The sequence below is a fragment of the Anabas testudineus genome, chromosome 15, assembly GCF_900324465.2.
Source record: "Anabas testudineus chromosome 15, fAnaTes1.2, whole genome shotgun sequence".
NCBI lineage: Eukaryota > Metazoa > Chordata > Actinopteri > Anabantiformes > Anabantidae > Anabas > Anabas testudineus.
In genome coordinates, this window is record NC_046624.1 from 1,071,401 (window position 1) to 1,088,705 (window position 17,305).

The 17,305-nt window shown below is 37.8% G+C and overlaps 1 protein-coding gene across 1 annotated transcript; it reads left to right on the top strand.

Moving 5' to 3' along the window:
- The first annotated feature begins 1,588 nt into the window (after positions 1-1,588).
- Positions 1,589-16,831, top strand: edaradd (EDAR-associated death domain). Its single transcript, XM_026353697.2, has 6 exons — positions 1,589-1,757; positions 10,760-10,818; positions 11,232-11,274; positions 11,430-11,503; positions 14,319-14,367; positions 14,715-16,831. Exons 1-6 carry the CDS (start codon positions 1,724-1,726, stop codon positions 15,101-15,103), a joined length of 648 nt encoding a protein of 215 aa, XP_026209482.1. The 5' UTR covers positions 1,589-1,723; the 3' UTR covers positions 15,104-16,831.
- Positions 16,832-17,305: the final 474 nt, after the last annotated feature.

The following is a 17,305-nucleotide window of genomic DNA, read 5'->3' on the forward strand; positions in this document are numbered from 1 at the left end:
TAAGAAGCTACAGTTCAATAGACCAGGATCAATGCAGAAAAAAACTTTTATTGCAACTAGCAACCAACATTTTCTCCAGGAAAATGAGGACAAAACTGAAGCCACTGTTGAAATACAGACTTTTTTGGTCTGACATGCTGGTGCTGGTTGCCAGTTGTTCACAATAGAGGGTGCTGTTTCATGAGCTATAGCTCACAAGTCACAAACAATGGTCCAAGTTTGACATGCAATGAGTTGAGTCTCAAGTGGAGAGTAGCAGTAAAACAAAAGTTCACTTATAAAGAGTCATCACACTATTATTAACTTACATAATCCAAAAAGGCAACATATAGCAAAATAATGCACCTCTTTTATGACTTTGTCTTATACAGCATTTCTTGAGGTCTTGTCTTTACCTTGACAGACCAGCAGAGGACACCAGTGTAATCTGGTTTTTGCTTGCTGAAGCTGTTTATTGCTCTATGTCTGGTGAAAGCAGGATCCTGACTTTGAAATACGAAGTAAATCATCTGCTTGTATGTCTTGTGTCTCCTTTTGGATCACGTTGCCCAAGTGTTCTTTTGCGATACAGACAATAATGGACCTCCATGGACTCTCTGAGTTGTCATTTGACTTTCACCCAGGACAGATGAAAGCTGACCTTTTCTGTTACATGTTGACATTTCACCTGAGAAACTTTTTCAGAGGTTTATCTATTACCTGGCCTGATTAAAAAAAAAACATCTTCCAGTTCTGCACACAGGACGGTCTGATCCTGAGCAGTCCTTTTGATGTGTCTGCAGGTTTTGACATGTCCCAGTTGATGCTTGTTCAGTCCAAATGCAAGTCTACTTTAGTTTTGTCCCAGTAGTCCAACTTCTTAAATTCTTAATCAACTGGAATGGTTGAATGTGACTCCTCGGCTTTACTAGGAGCCAGACAGTTGGCACCTGAACCTTCCTGTTGCATGTTGTCGTCCTGACAACAAAGATTAAGTGACAATAACGCACAAGAAAAAACAGCTGACTTCCTCTTGCACTGAATTCTACCCTCAGCATTACATGTAGTTCACTAAAACAGATATTTAGAAAATAAACTGATCATCATATCATCATGATGTTTTTAGATAAGACTGAATGTTATTGTGGACGCAGTGTTAATGAGGTATCTGACATGTCTGTGTAACAGGGACAATATCAAGTACTAACAGAGCAGTTTGAAATGTTTCGCTGGTTTGTTTGGAAGGAAGAAAGATCAAAGTGGCAAGAATCAAACATCTGCTTTTTAGTGCTGGTGTTGCTTTCTTATGTTGGACCATATGTCATGTATGTGTATGTAAGCTAATGTTTATTGCACCCTAACAGAGGAAGGGTTTGTCAGCTGCACGGATCAATATCAATATTTTTATCTTAACAATTTAATACATGACAATTTGTAATGTCAAACTAGTGCAGCCTGCTGTCGTGTGTTTTACTGCGTGTCACTGCTGTCTGTAAGTTTTCCTATCAGTGACAGAAATGAAAAGGTTGGATGTACGGAGTGACCGTGAAGGCAGCACGGCTCCTCGTCGCTCTTGCTCTCTGAGCTGTTCCATTCGTGGAGCCGCCGCCGCCGGGCTGCCAGTGGCTCCGTGTGTGTGTTCTCAGAGGAGGATTACTGCGTGCTGTTAGAGTTCCACTGCACACACACACACACACTCACTCACTCACTCACAGGTCGAGCTCGTCCTGCCACAGCCTCAAACATGAGCATCTTGACGGCGTCTAAGGAACCGTACGGTGAGTCTAATGTCCTGTGTCACACTTCTTCAATGTGACGGTTTTCTCTAATTAAACGGTCTTTCATATCATCCTAGTTAACATTAGTTAACACACGGTAGCTTTCACATGTTTCGTGTGCTCCTGTGCTGATGATATAGTTCTTTGTGTTACACTTGGTAGCACCTAGCTTGATTCACCGTTGTAAGGTCACTTCTTCCCTTTTCGTTTGGGGGAAAAACACCGTTTTCTCTCGAGCCGCCTGCGACAACAACACGGACTTTCCACAACTTCAAAATTCCCTCTCATTCATGGAAAGACTGTTCCCCTGCGCCAGTGGGACCTTTTACCCCGTAAACCCTTTTCTCTGTGTGTCTTCATCGTCCGTGAACCTGAGGTGAACCGCTGTGCGGTGCTCACACTGCGGGGCGTTTAGTGGTCAGCGGGCTGAAGCTGATGCTAAGTGGGTTTAGTTTCACTGTGAACGCAGCAAAAGAGAGAAACAGTCTTTAAATCTCGCATTTGCCTTCAGCCACGTAGAATAGTTTCTAATTCACCTAACTATTATATGGCTGAACACGAGAAGACTTCATGTTACTAAATGGCTTGAATGTACATGAACTCAGAAACAGTGGTTCACCGAGAACCACCTGCTGCCAGGGAACAAGAGGAGCTGGGGATCGAACCGCAGACCAGCCTGTTCTCTCCGTCAAGCCACTGTTAAAACGGAGGGAGATGAAGGGATTTTACATTTTGCTGATATCAAAGCTGCAAATTCCCCCCACCAAACTACTCAGTGACTCAGATTTACGACGCAGATGAGTGGGTGGTAAATGTTGTGTACATGTGTAGTCAGTATACATGTGTAGGTGTAGTCAGTATACATGTGTAGTCAGTATACATGTGTAGGTGTAGTCAGTATACATGTGTAGGTGTAGTCAGTATACATGTGTAGGTGTAGTCAGTATACATGTGTAGGTGTAGTCAGTATACATGTGTAGTCAGTATACATGTGTAGTCAGTATACATGTGTAGTCAGTATACATGTGTAGTCAGTATACATGTGTAATCAGTATACATGTGTAGTCAGTATACATGTGTAGTCAGTATACATGTGTAGTCAGTATACATGTGTAGTCAGTATACATGTGTAGGTGTAGTCAGTATACATGTGTAGGTGTAGTCAGTATACATGTGTAGTCAGTATACATGTGTAGTCAGTATACATGTGTAGTCAGTATACATGTGTAGGTGTAGTCAGTATACATGTGTAGTCAGTATACATGTGTAGGTGTAGTCAGTATACATGTGTAGTCAGTATACATGTGTAGTCAGTATACATGTGTAGGTGTAGTCAGTATACATGTGTAGTCAGTATACATGTGTAGGTGTAGTCAGTATACATGTGTAGTCAGTATACATGTGTAGTGTAGTCAGTATACATGTGTAGTCAGTATACATGTGTAGGTGTAGTCAGTATACATGTGTAGTCAGTATACATGTGTAGTCAGTATACATGTGTAGTCAGTATACATGTGTAGTCAGTATACATGTGTAGGTGTAGTCAGTATACATGTGTAGTCAGTATACATGTGTAGGTGTAGTCAGTATACATGTGTAGTCAGTATACATGTGTAGGTGTAGTCAGTATACATGTGTAGGTGTAGTCAGTATACATGTGTAGGTGTAGTCAGTATACATGTGTAGGTGTAGTCAGTATACATGTGTAGTCAGTATACATGTGTAGTCAGTATACAGGTGTAGTCAGTATACAGGTGTAGTCAGTATACATGTGTAGTCAGTATACATGTGTAGTCAGTATACATGTGTAGGTGTAGTCAGTATACATGTGTAGGTGTAGTCAGTATACATGTGTAGTCAGTATACATGTGTAGGTGTAGTCAGTATACATGTGTAGTCAGTATACATGTGTAATCAGTATACATGTGTAGTCAGTATACATGTGTAATCAGTATACATGTGTAGTCAGTATACATGTGTAGGTGTAGTCAGTATACATGTGTAGTCAGTATACATGTGTAGTCAGTATACATGTGTAGTCAGTATACATGTGTAGTCAGTATACATGTGTAGTCAGTATACATGTACATTTATATAATCAGTATACATGTGTTGTCAGTATACATGTACATTTATATAGTCAGTATACATGTGTTGTCAGTATACATGTACATTTATATAGTCAGTATACATGTGTAGGTGTAGTCAGTATACATGTGTAGTCAGTATACATGTGTAGTCAGTATACATGTGTTGTCAGTATACATGTGTTGTCAGTATACATGTGTAGTCAGTATACATGTGTTGTCAGTATACATGTGTAGTCAGTATACATGTGTAGTCAGTATACATGTGTTGTCAGTATACATGTACATTTATATAGTCAGTATACATGTGTTGTCAGTATACATGTACATTTATATAGTCAGTATACATGTGTTGTCAGTATACATGTACATTTATATAGTCAGTATACATGTGTTGTCAGTATACATGTGTAGGTGTAGTCAGTATACATGTGTAGTCAGTATACATGTGTAGGTGTAGTCAGTATACATGTGTAGGTGTAGTCAGTATACATGTGTAGTCAGTATACATGTGTAGTCAGTATACATGTGTAGTCAGTATACATGTGTAGGTGTAGTCAGTATACATGTGTTGTCAGTATACATGTACATTTATATAGTCAGTATACATGTGTAGTCAGTATACATGTGTAATCAGTATACATGTGTTGTCAGTATACATGTACATTTATATAGCCAGTATACATGTGTAGTCAGTATACATGTACATTTATATAGTCAGTATACATGTGTAGTCAGTATACATGTGTAGTCAGTATACATGTGTAGGTGTAGTCAGTATACATGTGTAGGTGTAGTCAGTATACATGTGTAATCAGTATACATGTGTAGAGGTGTAGTCAGTATACATGTGTAGGTGTAGTCAGTATACATGTGTAGGTGTAGTCAGTATACATGTGTAGGTGTAGTCAGTATACATGTGTAGTCAGTATACATGTGTAGGTGTAGTCAGTATACATGTGTAGTCAGTATACATGTGTAGGTGTAGTCAGTATACATGTGTAGTCAGTATACATGTGTAATCAGTATACATGTGTAGGTGTAGTCAGTATACATGTGTAATCAGTATACATGTGTAGGTGTAGTCAGTATACATGTGTAGGTGTAGTCAGTATACATGTGTAGTCAGTATACATGTGTTGTCAGTATACATGTACATTTATATAACCAGTATACATGTGTAGTCAGTATACATGTACATTTATATAGTCAGTATACATGTGTTGTCAGTATACATGTACATTTATATAGTCAGTATACATGTGTTGTCAGTATACATGTACATTTATATAACCAGTATACATGTGTTGTCAGTATACATGTACATTTATATAGTCAGTATACATGTGTTGTCAGTATACATGTACATTTATATAGTCAGTATACAGGTGTTGTCAGTATACATGTACATTTATTTAACCAGTATACATGTGTAGTCAGTATACATGTACATTTATATAATCAGTATACATGTGTTGTCAGTATACATGTGTTGTCAGTATACATGTACATTTATTTAACCAGTATACATGTGTAGTCAGTATACATGTACATTTATATAGTCAGTATACATGTGTTGTCAGTATACATGTGTTGTCAGTATACATGTACATTTATTTAACCAGTATACATGTGTAGTCAGTATACATGTACATTTATATAATCAGTATACATGTGTTGTCAGTATACATGTACATTTATATAGCCAGTATACATGTGTTGTCAGTATACATGTACTGATGTTACATGTATACTGACTTTATATTGGAAAAAAAGTGTTTGTTGACGTTAGTGCCACATATATAAGTGTGGGGAATACTAAGTTCCTTGATCTCACTTTAGGACAATTAAGCTGCTTTGTCATGTTTATTTACAACAGGATTGATGATAATGGATGACATGCACATAGCCGATATTAACATCTTTAAATATTAGTAACAGAGCAAAAATCACCCCTAGGACATGTATTAGAGGATCAGAATGAGACATTGAATGGGAGTTAATTCTACTCAGTATTTTCTGAAGCCAGAATCTTATGGCTGTCTTTGGCATTGAACCTTCACACCCAGCCATGTCATTGCCTATGTCTGTTGTTTTTCCTGCCTGTAGTTTCCTAGACTACAGTCAGGTGATGTCACTTGTGTAGAATAATTATTCTGATCATTATCTGTTAAATTAGTCACTGACTTACTGTTTAACTCTAAGCTCATGTGTTGACTTCCACATTTGACCTTTTCAGTGGAAACTGTTGAACTTCACTGAAGTAGCATTGTTCCTGAAGGTTTAGGGGTTGATCGAAATTGTGTTACAGAAGATAGTAAGAATAATGATGTGTTTGTTTCAAAGTTATTTTTGCTGAGTGATGTGTAATTATTTTAAAAAGCATGTTCACAAAAATATAATCTTTAATGGTATCTAGCCATGGAGATGGTTTTGGTTTGGTTTTTTCAGGTTCTGGGAAGTCTGTCTCTGACATTTCTGCCTCCATGCCTGTATAATCTAGGTCAAAGATTAGACAAAATTAGAAATGAGAACAAATGTTAGAAAATCAGTCTGCATATTCTGGATAGTTTCCAACCATACTGCAGCAAATGTGACTTTTTCTGTATACTTTATTAATTTATAAATTAATCTGTTCAGTTGTTGTTTTAACAAATAATAGTTTTAGGGACCCTCACTGTACATATTGGGACTATTTCTATAATATAGAATAATATATATATTTCTGTATATATTATATTTCTAAAATAAACAACAGTATATCCACCTACAAAGCATTTTTGTGCAACATCTTTAACTGTAGCAGTGGCTGCAAATAAATGGTCAGCAAGTACACGTTTTAGTCTCTCGATAGCATATGCACGATGGACCTGGCAACCTCATATTGTTGAGAATATGACTATGTTGCACATAGTAGAAGCATATCCGTTTTTTAAGATTTGCATGACTTGCACAACTGTAAAAATGCAGCTAAAAAAGCAGTTTTGTACGGATTAATTTAGGCTTGGCAGAACCTCCCAATGTCTTCATTCTTCTTGTAATTAGGGTTGACCTGGTTCAACTTTTTCTACGAGTCACTGTGGAGAGAAACTACATTATTCAGTAAGACATTGCATTGGACTTCATGGAAGTACATGAAATCCACCCCCTCTTCCTCCCTCTGTTTTTTGTTTTGTTTGTTTGTTTGTTTGTTTGTTTTTGTTTTTTTGCACATGGCAAATGTATGCCTATATTTTTTAAGTTTTGTCTGTGCCTCTTTACAGTTTTCTCCTGCTTCTAGTTGTCATGCTATTCTGGGCTAACTATAACCCAGCTGAACTCTTCTGCATATCCCTCGGTGGTAAGTTTTCAGAACTTGGCATCATTAAGGAAGTACAAGCATCACTATACTAATATAAAACTGAGCAACTGATAGATAGACACCTAGTGAAACAGGCACATTTACCACCCACTATCAGCTATGATACACATACAGCAGAGAGTTTGTACAAGGTGTGTGCATGTAGCTGCTCTTAGTCTAGACTTAACTGTGGCCTGGGTCAGGTATTGGCATGCCATTCATCTACCTTCATCTGAGGAAACAAACTAATGACAAAGCAAAAGGCCTACTACACACACTGCTCAGAAAATGTGCTTTGTCTTTTCATGGGTGGTCAGAAGAGAGGAAAGCAGGGTTCACCTGCAAGGAATTACGGCCCTAAGCAATGTATTGTGCTGTGGTTTAGATTTCGTCTCTTGAACTTTATCTGGAACATGCAGTTACATGCCCCTGCATTCCCAGAAAGCGAGAAACAATGCTCAACTTATCTGTGGTTTGACTTACACTTCATAATTGGGTGACTGGCTGTAAATCCTAGTACTTAATGCATTGTGTTTAAAGGGGAATACCACCCAGAAGAGCAATGTTATTTACTCTGTGTTTTTTGTGTTTGAGCAGATTAACAGCTCATTTTTTAATACAGAAGAGGTTATATCTGTAACGACCAAATGCCCAGTCCTACTATGTCCACTATGTTCATTTCACTTATTTATGAGTAGATTCAATTTTAAGAGACTGAAAACCTTGTAGAGAGACTGTAAATATCCCAGTAAGCAGTTTCGTGCGTTTACATTTTTGTAATTTCATAATGCTCTTTCAAGCTTTTTTTTTTTTTTTTAACTTGGTGATTTATAGATACTTTATAGATTTAAGAATCTGTTGCTTGTGTTTGTTAGATTAGTTCAGTCATGAATAGAGAAATAATCAACTCACTAATAAAAAAAATGCAAAGTTCTTTTTAAAACTTTGGTAGGAGTAAAGATAGATCTGTGGGAGTTACACTCACACTTGAATATTTCACACCTGAAGAGAGAGATACAAGTGTAGTTGGGGTGATGGTTGTGCGTGTAACATGCCAAACCTTCATCCAGGAAATCAGAGTTGATCTCTCCTTTACTCCTTTATGAACTGTAACTACACCACTTCCCTAAACTTGGCATAGTGGTTTTGTGAGATATGTGTGACACGCTGTGGACTTGATGTGGGGTTCTGCAGAATTGTCCAATGTTATCATTCGTCTTGTGATTAGGATTTGGTCATTAGCCCAATGAAGACTATACCATTTTGGTATTATGCATTGCTCTGAATCAGACTTAGATTCTGCATAATGATGTGTTTTGGAAAATGGACAGCAATATGCTATCAAGTAAAGGCAGTTAGTTGATCATGTGCTGACAGGTATGATGTAAAGATTAAGTTCTAAAAAGTTATTTGGCACTGTTGCCTGTACTGTGAACAGGTGACAGTGTCAATATATATGGGCAAAAATATTATTATGCACAAATAGTTTAATGAGGATGCTTGTGTGATTGCAAGTTAGGGAAATATGAAACAAAGTCAGGCTTATAATATGTTCAGAAGGTTTTTTCCAAAATTTTTCCACGCTCAAATATTAAATAGGTAGTTACTTTCTAGAAATAGAGAAACCAAATGCAACATGGAGGCAAAGTGCAATAAGTCAGTATTTCCTAACAGACGTGTGTGGGCTGGTGTACAGAAGCTGTGGTGATGGGGATTTACTTTTCATTTCCACTCTAATGGATTTCATAGGCTGTCGCCTAATGTGTTCTCCCCAGTTAAATATTTTATTCCACAATGAGAAACCCACTGTCAGTACTAGACACCATGTGGGAGACTTGTTAGATGTACCACAGTTGCTGGTAACAGAAAGTGTAACTGAAATGCAAGATGGAATAATGATCATATTCACTTTAATAATTTTAACCTATGATGAACACATAATTTATTGGACCCTTGGGGAAATTGTTAGTTAGACAGCTGTAGTAGATTACAGTGCTACTATGGGATTTTAGTCTCTTGTTTTAAGACAATCTAACCCTGGGGTTCATGGGTAACTACTCTAAACACTGAGCTACCTGCAACCCCAGTAGTATTTAAATATTTTACAATCCGGCTTGTTTGTAAAATTTGTTAACCATTTTACCATCTCAAATGTTCATCATATTAATATTAATGCAATATTGTAAAAAATGGGCATTTTGATTTTTAAAAAGGTCTAGTAATGTCTTAACACATCTGGACACATTTAGCGTCTGTATCAAACATTACTCAGACAGGAGGAAACAGTGCATTTACTGATGACTATTTTCAGCATCAGATTCATCCACATTTGCTTCTAGTGAGTATTTCTGGCAGCAGGGTGGTGTATGTAGGTTTAAGTATATCATGTCGAGACTGTTCCTGTCAGGTTCAGCCCCCGTACATATGGAATAAGTAACGTGCAGTGACCTGGTTTACCATGCAACCAACTGTTATGTGTTTTATAAACTGCAGTGTATCAGACCTTACTTCTTAGTAAGACTCATTTATTGTCGGTTTGGTTCTGCACATACAGTATGACTCTTTTTTAATAGCACTTTGCTTTGATGTCTCCTTGACTTAGATTTTGTTTTGCTTCCCTTGTTCCTCACTTGTAAGTCACTTTGGATAAAAGCATCTGCCAAATGACTAAATGTAAATGTAAATGTAGCAATCTTTGAAGGAGAGGAGAAGGAGGAGAAGCTGATTCAATAAAATTGGTCATACTGAAAATAATAATGTGATTATTGTGACAAAGTTCACATTATATAATGTTTAAATATGAGTGTTTTATAAGATATAGGTTGACATTGTGGTAGGTCACACTATTACCAACACCGTGAAAGTTACATGTAGAAATTGTTTCCCATGCAAATCAAGATTTCATCGTCACAGTGTAACTCAAGAAAGGCCAGAACAGTTCTTTATTTAGATACCTTTGGATACAATGACTTTACAGTGACGTAGCCTGATGAAGGCCCACACAACCCCGTCCAGGTATTTTCTGCAGCTGAAAAGATTCCTTTGTGCTGTTCTTCCAACTCATCCCTGAATATGCTTGTTCAGAGTATTCCTTTTCGGTGCTCAGGGCATTTGATTTAAGAGATTTCCATGTTGAACAGTAATTTCATTGTTTTTGAGTAGCTGTCATGCACAAAGAAAACCTGGTGTGCTTTATTCTGGGAAGAAGTAGAGGGTAAACACCTCGCATTTAAGACATTAAGGCATCGGGGACAACAATGGATATTAGTCTTGGACCTTTTCTTTCTCATTGCACAAAATTAGCTCAACTTAACTAAAAGCTTTTGATTCAGCATGACTATTTTAGTTGATCTCATAGTTAAAGTTTTCCTCATTTAAAAGGTTGTGACGTGTCATTACTTCCCAGTTTTACTGCCTACATCATCGTCATACGCAGAAAATGCTCGTTGGCTGGAGGATGTGGTTTTTCTGTGCATCTCTGTGGTTGATATTTTAATGGTACAGGAAGTGGGTGAAATGAGTAGAGGTGACAACATAAGTTCACAAAACTGAAACCTCTTTCCTTTTTCTAACAGACAGAAGCAGCTCTGAACCTGTGGAGGACACAGACACCACCAGCTTTGTGACAGAATTTGTGAGCGCCTTTCATTTATTCTTCCCTCCCATAATGTCTTTAACTGTCAGCTTATCTTCTATCCAGTTTGTTTTGTGCTGATTTCTCATTGTTCTTCCTTAGACTGTAGAGCCCCACAGTAATCTGCTAAGAAATGTACCATAACTGAACACACGGTGCTGTGATGTGTAGAGCCTGGGGGCTCTTTGAGGAACAAGTTGTAGCAGGCTGTTTCCTATTTTTGCAGACAAGAGAGTAATTTTCTCTCAGACTGTGTGTTGTATGTAGTCTCAGACTCATAACTAGACTAAACAAAACATCATAAACAAACAACGAGTGACAAACTAGTAACAAACACAAACTGGTGTAATATAAATATTCAGACAAACTTGTGTTACTTTCTAATATTGTAATGTCCTTTTTCTCTCACACAGTCCTTGAAGGCCAATTATCCAGTGCAAGTAACAGACCCTCATGGTAAGTAAGAGAGTAAATCCACAATATCCAAATAGAGGCCTGCCTCTCTGCAATGGAGGTCATTTTGGCTTTACAGTACTTACATTGGTGAACTTGTCTTGTATTTACCTGCTTTATTTTGGATCACTATACACTGACATGTAATGTGTCTTCAGCACACGGTGTGACACTTCACCTGAGCTCCATGCCTTCCGAATACCTGAGTCCCCCTCCAGATCGAATAAAACAGGTCAGTATAACTCCCTTTCTTTCATGTGAGCATTCATAGACTTTTTCATCATCCCTTACAGACACTCATTTCCAAAAGTAAAATAGACCTGAACAAACACTTGAGTGACCCAGCATAGACAACACCACAAATGCCACATAAAGCATACTGTTAGAACTGTTACACTGTTTCAATGTAACTGTTTCTGTTACTTTTATGTAACATCTGAGAATTACAGCCATAAGATGACTGTAAATGAACATTATGTGGAAATAACAGAGTTAGAAAGCTTTTTTATAACACTTCATTAGAAATAGTTTACAAATTTGTGACAATTGAGATTAATTTGGAATGTAATCTCCATGAGAATTAATTCAAAAGCTAGGATCATCTTTATTTTTTAGTTAAGATTCCATTTCCAATTACAATTTTCACTAATATGTACACTAACAGACAGGAAAGTGAAATGTTCTTTTATGCATTTTAGCATTCATGCTTTTTGAATGAGTTTGTTGGAAACAGGAGTTTTGGACATAGCATCTAGTGGCCATCAGTGGAACTGCACTTGAAATAGTAACACATTTACAACTAATACTACAACCCCAACAAGACATTCAAAGGCATTAAAATGACTTATAGGAGTAGAATTTGTGAAGCATCTTCCTTTTCCTGAAAAAATCTGAGTAATGAGAGGTCATGGTCAAAAGAGGTTATGATCAGAGATAGTTGAGTAAAAAAAGGCTGAATGGTTGAGTTGGGAATGCAAACAAGGACCAACTCATTATATCATTTATTCTGTGATGCCCTATGTTTAATATTAATGCCATTAACAATAAAAGTGCTTTGTTTTATCTGATCTCTGATGTTGTCTTCATAAAACACATCCTACTAATTCTAACAAGTGAGCAGAGCTTGATGTGGTTGGAAGATGTATATATCAGTCAGAGAGCAGGAATACAGAAACGGCATGTTTCTCATTTCAGGTTTCGCTTGGAACTGTGTAAATTATTATACAGAAATGTTGCCATTTGATGTATGGTATTTTTAACCTGCAGTAATCGTTATGTCTTTCTCTGACACATAACTACTGAAAATGAACATAAAAACCTCTTATATGTAAATTTATGAGGAAAAGGTTGAATTTGCAAGTGAAAAAGAGGAGAATTGCAAACTTTCCAGTCATCAACTGTAAAATACATCCCTCCAGACTTAGTGTTTCATGTCTTTGTGTGGCCTTGATGTACTGAAGAATTTAACATAGCTTCTGTTGATACATATTTAACTCATAAAAGCCAGTGAAAAACCATCACATCCACAGTTTGATGGTCATTATTTGCATGAGGAGATGCTGCATCAGCCACAAATACCATTAAAACCATTAAACACACTGGAGAAAGGCATAGCTGTGATTAAAGACATGTCCAGTTTACTGTGACCACAGTCTACAACTGCTGGGGTCTTCTTAAAGTCAATCTTCTCTTATCCTGTAGACCGACCCTAAACATGCCTAAAAGTGGCAAGGCTCTCGGCATGGCAGTCCCATGCCCACTCACAGTAGTGAGTAGTTATTAGATCTACTAAGGATAAATCTTCTTAGCAAATGTAAGCATACCCGTTGATCAGCATGTTAGCTTATTGTCATCACCGTGTAGCTCAACACACCACTGTAGAATCTCACTAATTTAACCAAATCACTTTCCAAAAAACTGTTATTGTCGGGATAACTACTTTAATATAGCAACAACTATCACCATGACATATTGCAATAAAATATTACAGTGTTCTTATGTTCAAATGCAAACTGTGGAGTATAAGAGAAGAATGGCTGTTTCTATAATATATTTATAGCCCCCAAAGGGTCATGCTTGTGAATTTCTTTACCTCGCAATAGTTTCTGCATTACTTCGCAAAACTTTTGTGTTCCCTGGCAAAACTTTTGCATTATCTCTGACATGGCATGCTGTACTCATGACATGTACATGTGCAGACTTCCACTGCCTGAGGCCACAGAAAGAGTGGGTTCAGCCTCATCTGTGGCTGGTGAGCTGGATCATCAACTAGCACAATCAGAAGCATAACATCCTAAGCACAGACACGTCTGTAGTAAACAATCCACAGGGCCATTCCAGGTCTGAGAGCTAAAGTGAACTACAGGCTGTACACCGCCTTTCATCCAGGGGCAACTAAGATCAGCTCCAGCATCTCGGTGACCGCCAGTAATGTTATAAATTCATCTGCCACTGCCTAACTCTGCCGGGTGGTTCATGTAGTGTTTATCCATACTGAGCAAATATATATCATAATAATTCAATTTATTTTATTTTATTTATAGCTCCAAATCACAAAATATGTCGTCTCAAGGCAATTTATTGTGTTTAAGGCCTTGCAAAATATAACCATATACAGATATATAATAACAACTAAAGCACAGATATGGCTACTGTGACAATGGACAGCAACATCCCAGCCCTAATCCCAGCTACTGCCAGTCAGTGTCCCAGCCTAATAACTCAGTCTTAAGAGCTGGCTCGCTCCATCAACTAATTGTTTCTATCTCGCTAAGTTACAGTGCTATTTGCTGCTCAGCAGCTACAGCTAGCAGGAGAATCTACATACTCTCACAATAGGTTAGCTATAGCTCTGAGATAACACAAAAGTTTTGCAAAACCTATTGCGAGAGAATGCAAAAGTGTTGAGAGGTAATGCAAAAGTAGAGCAGAAAAAAAAATCACAGTGTGACCTTTAGGGGGCTCTATATCTTGGTTTAGCTGAATGACAATTACCTGGACACTAGGTGTGGTCTAACAGCAATAATTTGTGTTTTCCTGCATTGCAGCCAGTTGAAGATGTCGAAGAATGCACCTGCCCAACATCTAATTCACCTGGTAAATCTATTTTTATAGTCATAAGCAGATCATTACTGAGTCATTCAATTTTATTTCACCAGCCGTATGGCGACAAGGACGTTTCATTTTGAAATCTTAGCGTTTAACTTGTGATAACGTGAGCATGGAATTACTGTGACAACAGCCTGCGGTAGAGAAAGACGGAGGCAAGGGGAAAGGGACACCCAATGCTGCAATGTTTTCTAATACCCACCAGAAGTGTGTATTTAAAGTATGTGAATAAGTAAAGTAAAGGAAGGTGTTAGTTCATATTTTTCCCATTTTGATGTTTACAAACTGTAATTCATGTAACTAACTCTGCCTTTCTTGTCGATGTCTGAGTCTAGACTACCCCAAAGAACTGCAGATACTAAAAAGCCCCTGTGAAAAGTGCTGCTGTCCAGCACCTCCTCCGAAGATCAGCGACCTCATGAACGACAAAGATCTCCTGGACTTACTGCGGCTCAAACTGGATCCAAACCACTGCACCATTAAAAACTGGAAGAACTTTGCAAGTCGCTGGGGAATGAGCTATGATGAACTGACCCTGTTGGAGCACCGCACCCAGGGATCCTTGTCCCATAGCCCCACCCAGGAATTTCTGCTGCGTTACAACCAGAAAACAGTTACAGAGCTCACTGAACTTTGCCGCATCTACCAGCGCATCGATGTGCTTCGACTGCTGCAGAGCTGGATAGAGAAGGACTGGCCGTCACGCTGGCAACAGACTCATTGATTTGTTTGATTCTGTATATTTATCATTGCTCTTTTCTATCAGGGTTGTACCTTTTAGGGATTTCTGGAATATCACCATCACTGGATGCTGCGGGTAGACCATTATCTTACTGACAGAAGAGCACTTAAAAGACTCACTACTGATTAACATTGTGGCTTGTTGAATATTTTTAGCGTTTCTAGTGGCAAGGATGGCATTGTCTGCCTATTGGTCCAGACCGAATAGCTCAACAACTAGAGGGTTGATTGCCTGGCATTCTATACAAATACACATGGTGAATTAATCCACTGTCAAACATTCATGCTTCTCAGACAATGTATCCTAATAGCTCAGATAATCCTCTGACTTTTTCTCTGACACTATCACTGTTGAGTGAAATGTCTGTGAAACAGGGATGCTATAAAATGTTGTACCTACATTGATGTCATGCTTGGAATGTTTTCTTTAATGCAGTCATCCTGTCAAAATTTAAATTTGTCAAGTCTAGTTTTTTTACCAAATAGATGCCCAACTCTTCCCATCATCTAGTTTCTAGTGCTATTTAGCAAGTTGGAGCACGCTAACACACCCTAAAGTGACATGGGGAATATAAGCAGGAAATGTGAAACATTGGCACACTGATATTTGGTGCGTTTGCTTGCACTCAAGTAACCAGGTTACTGAGAGAAACCAGTTTTTTTTTTGGGTAATCTGAAAACAAGTTTACATGCACTTAAGAAACCTGGTTACTGGAAATTCGAGTATACATGCAGCAAAAGATTTTTTTTTCACTGCCCTAGGCTGATTCTGGAAGCATGGTTCACAGATACTGATGGAGACAGAAAGAAAAATGCTTTCCAACCACTTTTTTTTTTCCTATGCAGTAATAAGTGACTTATTTAGACATCTATGGGGAACTTTGTGTTGCTTTCAGTCTTAGGTTGACTTTAGGTAAACTTGATTTTAAAAAAATGAAGCAGCATTGCTCTGTGTAATCATCTCTCCTTCCATCCAGCTGCACCTCAGCTGATAGTACCAGGTGGTGAGTGTCTGTAGCCTTTGTCCTGCACATGCACTCTTGTTGAAACCTGATTAGAAACCCAGTTACGCTTTTACATGGCAGTGTAATCAGAGTTATCTCGGAGAAATCTCCCTGGAAATCAGGTTTTGCTAATCCCCTACCTCTAAGTATCTAAGTTTCCTGTTTACATAACCGTTAAGGAGTCAGTAAGAAAGTTAAATGTACCCTGGTTATTTAAGTGGATGTACACACATTGATTGTCGCCACTTTCATGTTATCATGCTGACAAGCATGTAGCTGATTTCTTACTCAAAGCATTGCTGTGTCTTGTAGGCTTGTTAATGTGCATGTATAAGAGTATTTATTTTTTAGCTTCTTTTTTTTTTTTGAATGACACATATATCATTACACAACATACAACGCATGGGCAGGATGTATGGAACATTTGACTGATGATTGAATTTGCTGTGTCTCATTTATTGTTCTTGTGGTCTCGACTGAGGTGGAGGCAGTTGAATGAAGCTATGTGTGGGGTACTGAGTATAGCAATTCTTCCATATATATCTTCTCTCACCTTGATCTAACCAAATTAAGTGTTCTACAAAACATTTAATTAGCAAATTTTCGAATCAAAACTACACTTTTAATATTTAATAATGTGATTTCTCTTTCAGTTTTTGTAATTTGAAGAAAATCTTTTTCTATGTTGTATTTGTTTTCTCACATAAATAAACACATCCAATTCATTAAAAGCCTTGATTGTTTTTTGAAAGGTCAATAAATAGTTTTGTAACTCTTTTTTTATAAGAACTCTTTAATTATACTATTTGCTCTCCTCAGTCGAGTTAGTGCCTTGAAAATCATAGGTCTGTACAAGAGCACAAGACATAATAATAATTGTAGGCAGCAGTGACAAATATTGAATATAGCAACTGTGAGAAGTGGTATTTCTATTTCCAAGAAAGGGCACTGGGACTTTACAGATCCTGAAATGGAAGACTTGGAACAATAAAGAGCAACCTTCCAAAATTAGTCTGAGATGTGGAACACAGGAACTCCTTTACAGGAAGTCACAAAGATCCAAGGAAAACAGCCAGAGAGCTGCAGGCCTCTCCAACCTCAATGACGACTCATTATCATATTTCCATTATTTGACTCAGGGTAGAAATGGCATCCATGGAAGAGTAGGGAGGTGAAAACAA

What these genes read in the sequence shown, in the direction of transcription:
- edaradd (XM_026353697.2), top strand. Translation starts at nt 1,724, where the DNA reads ATGAGCATCTTGACGGCGTCTAAGGAACCGTACG. An exon ending in GGCGTCTAAGGAACCGTACG is followed by an intron (nt 1,758 to 10,759) that starts GTGAGTCTAATG and finishes TTTTTCTAACAG; the next exon opens with ACAGAAGCAGCTCTGAACCT. An exon ending in CTCCAGATCGAATAAAACAG is followed by an intron (nt 11,504 to 14,318) that starts GTCAGTATAACT and finishes CCTGCATTGCAG; the next exon opens with CCAGTTGAAGATGTCGAAGA.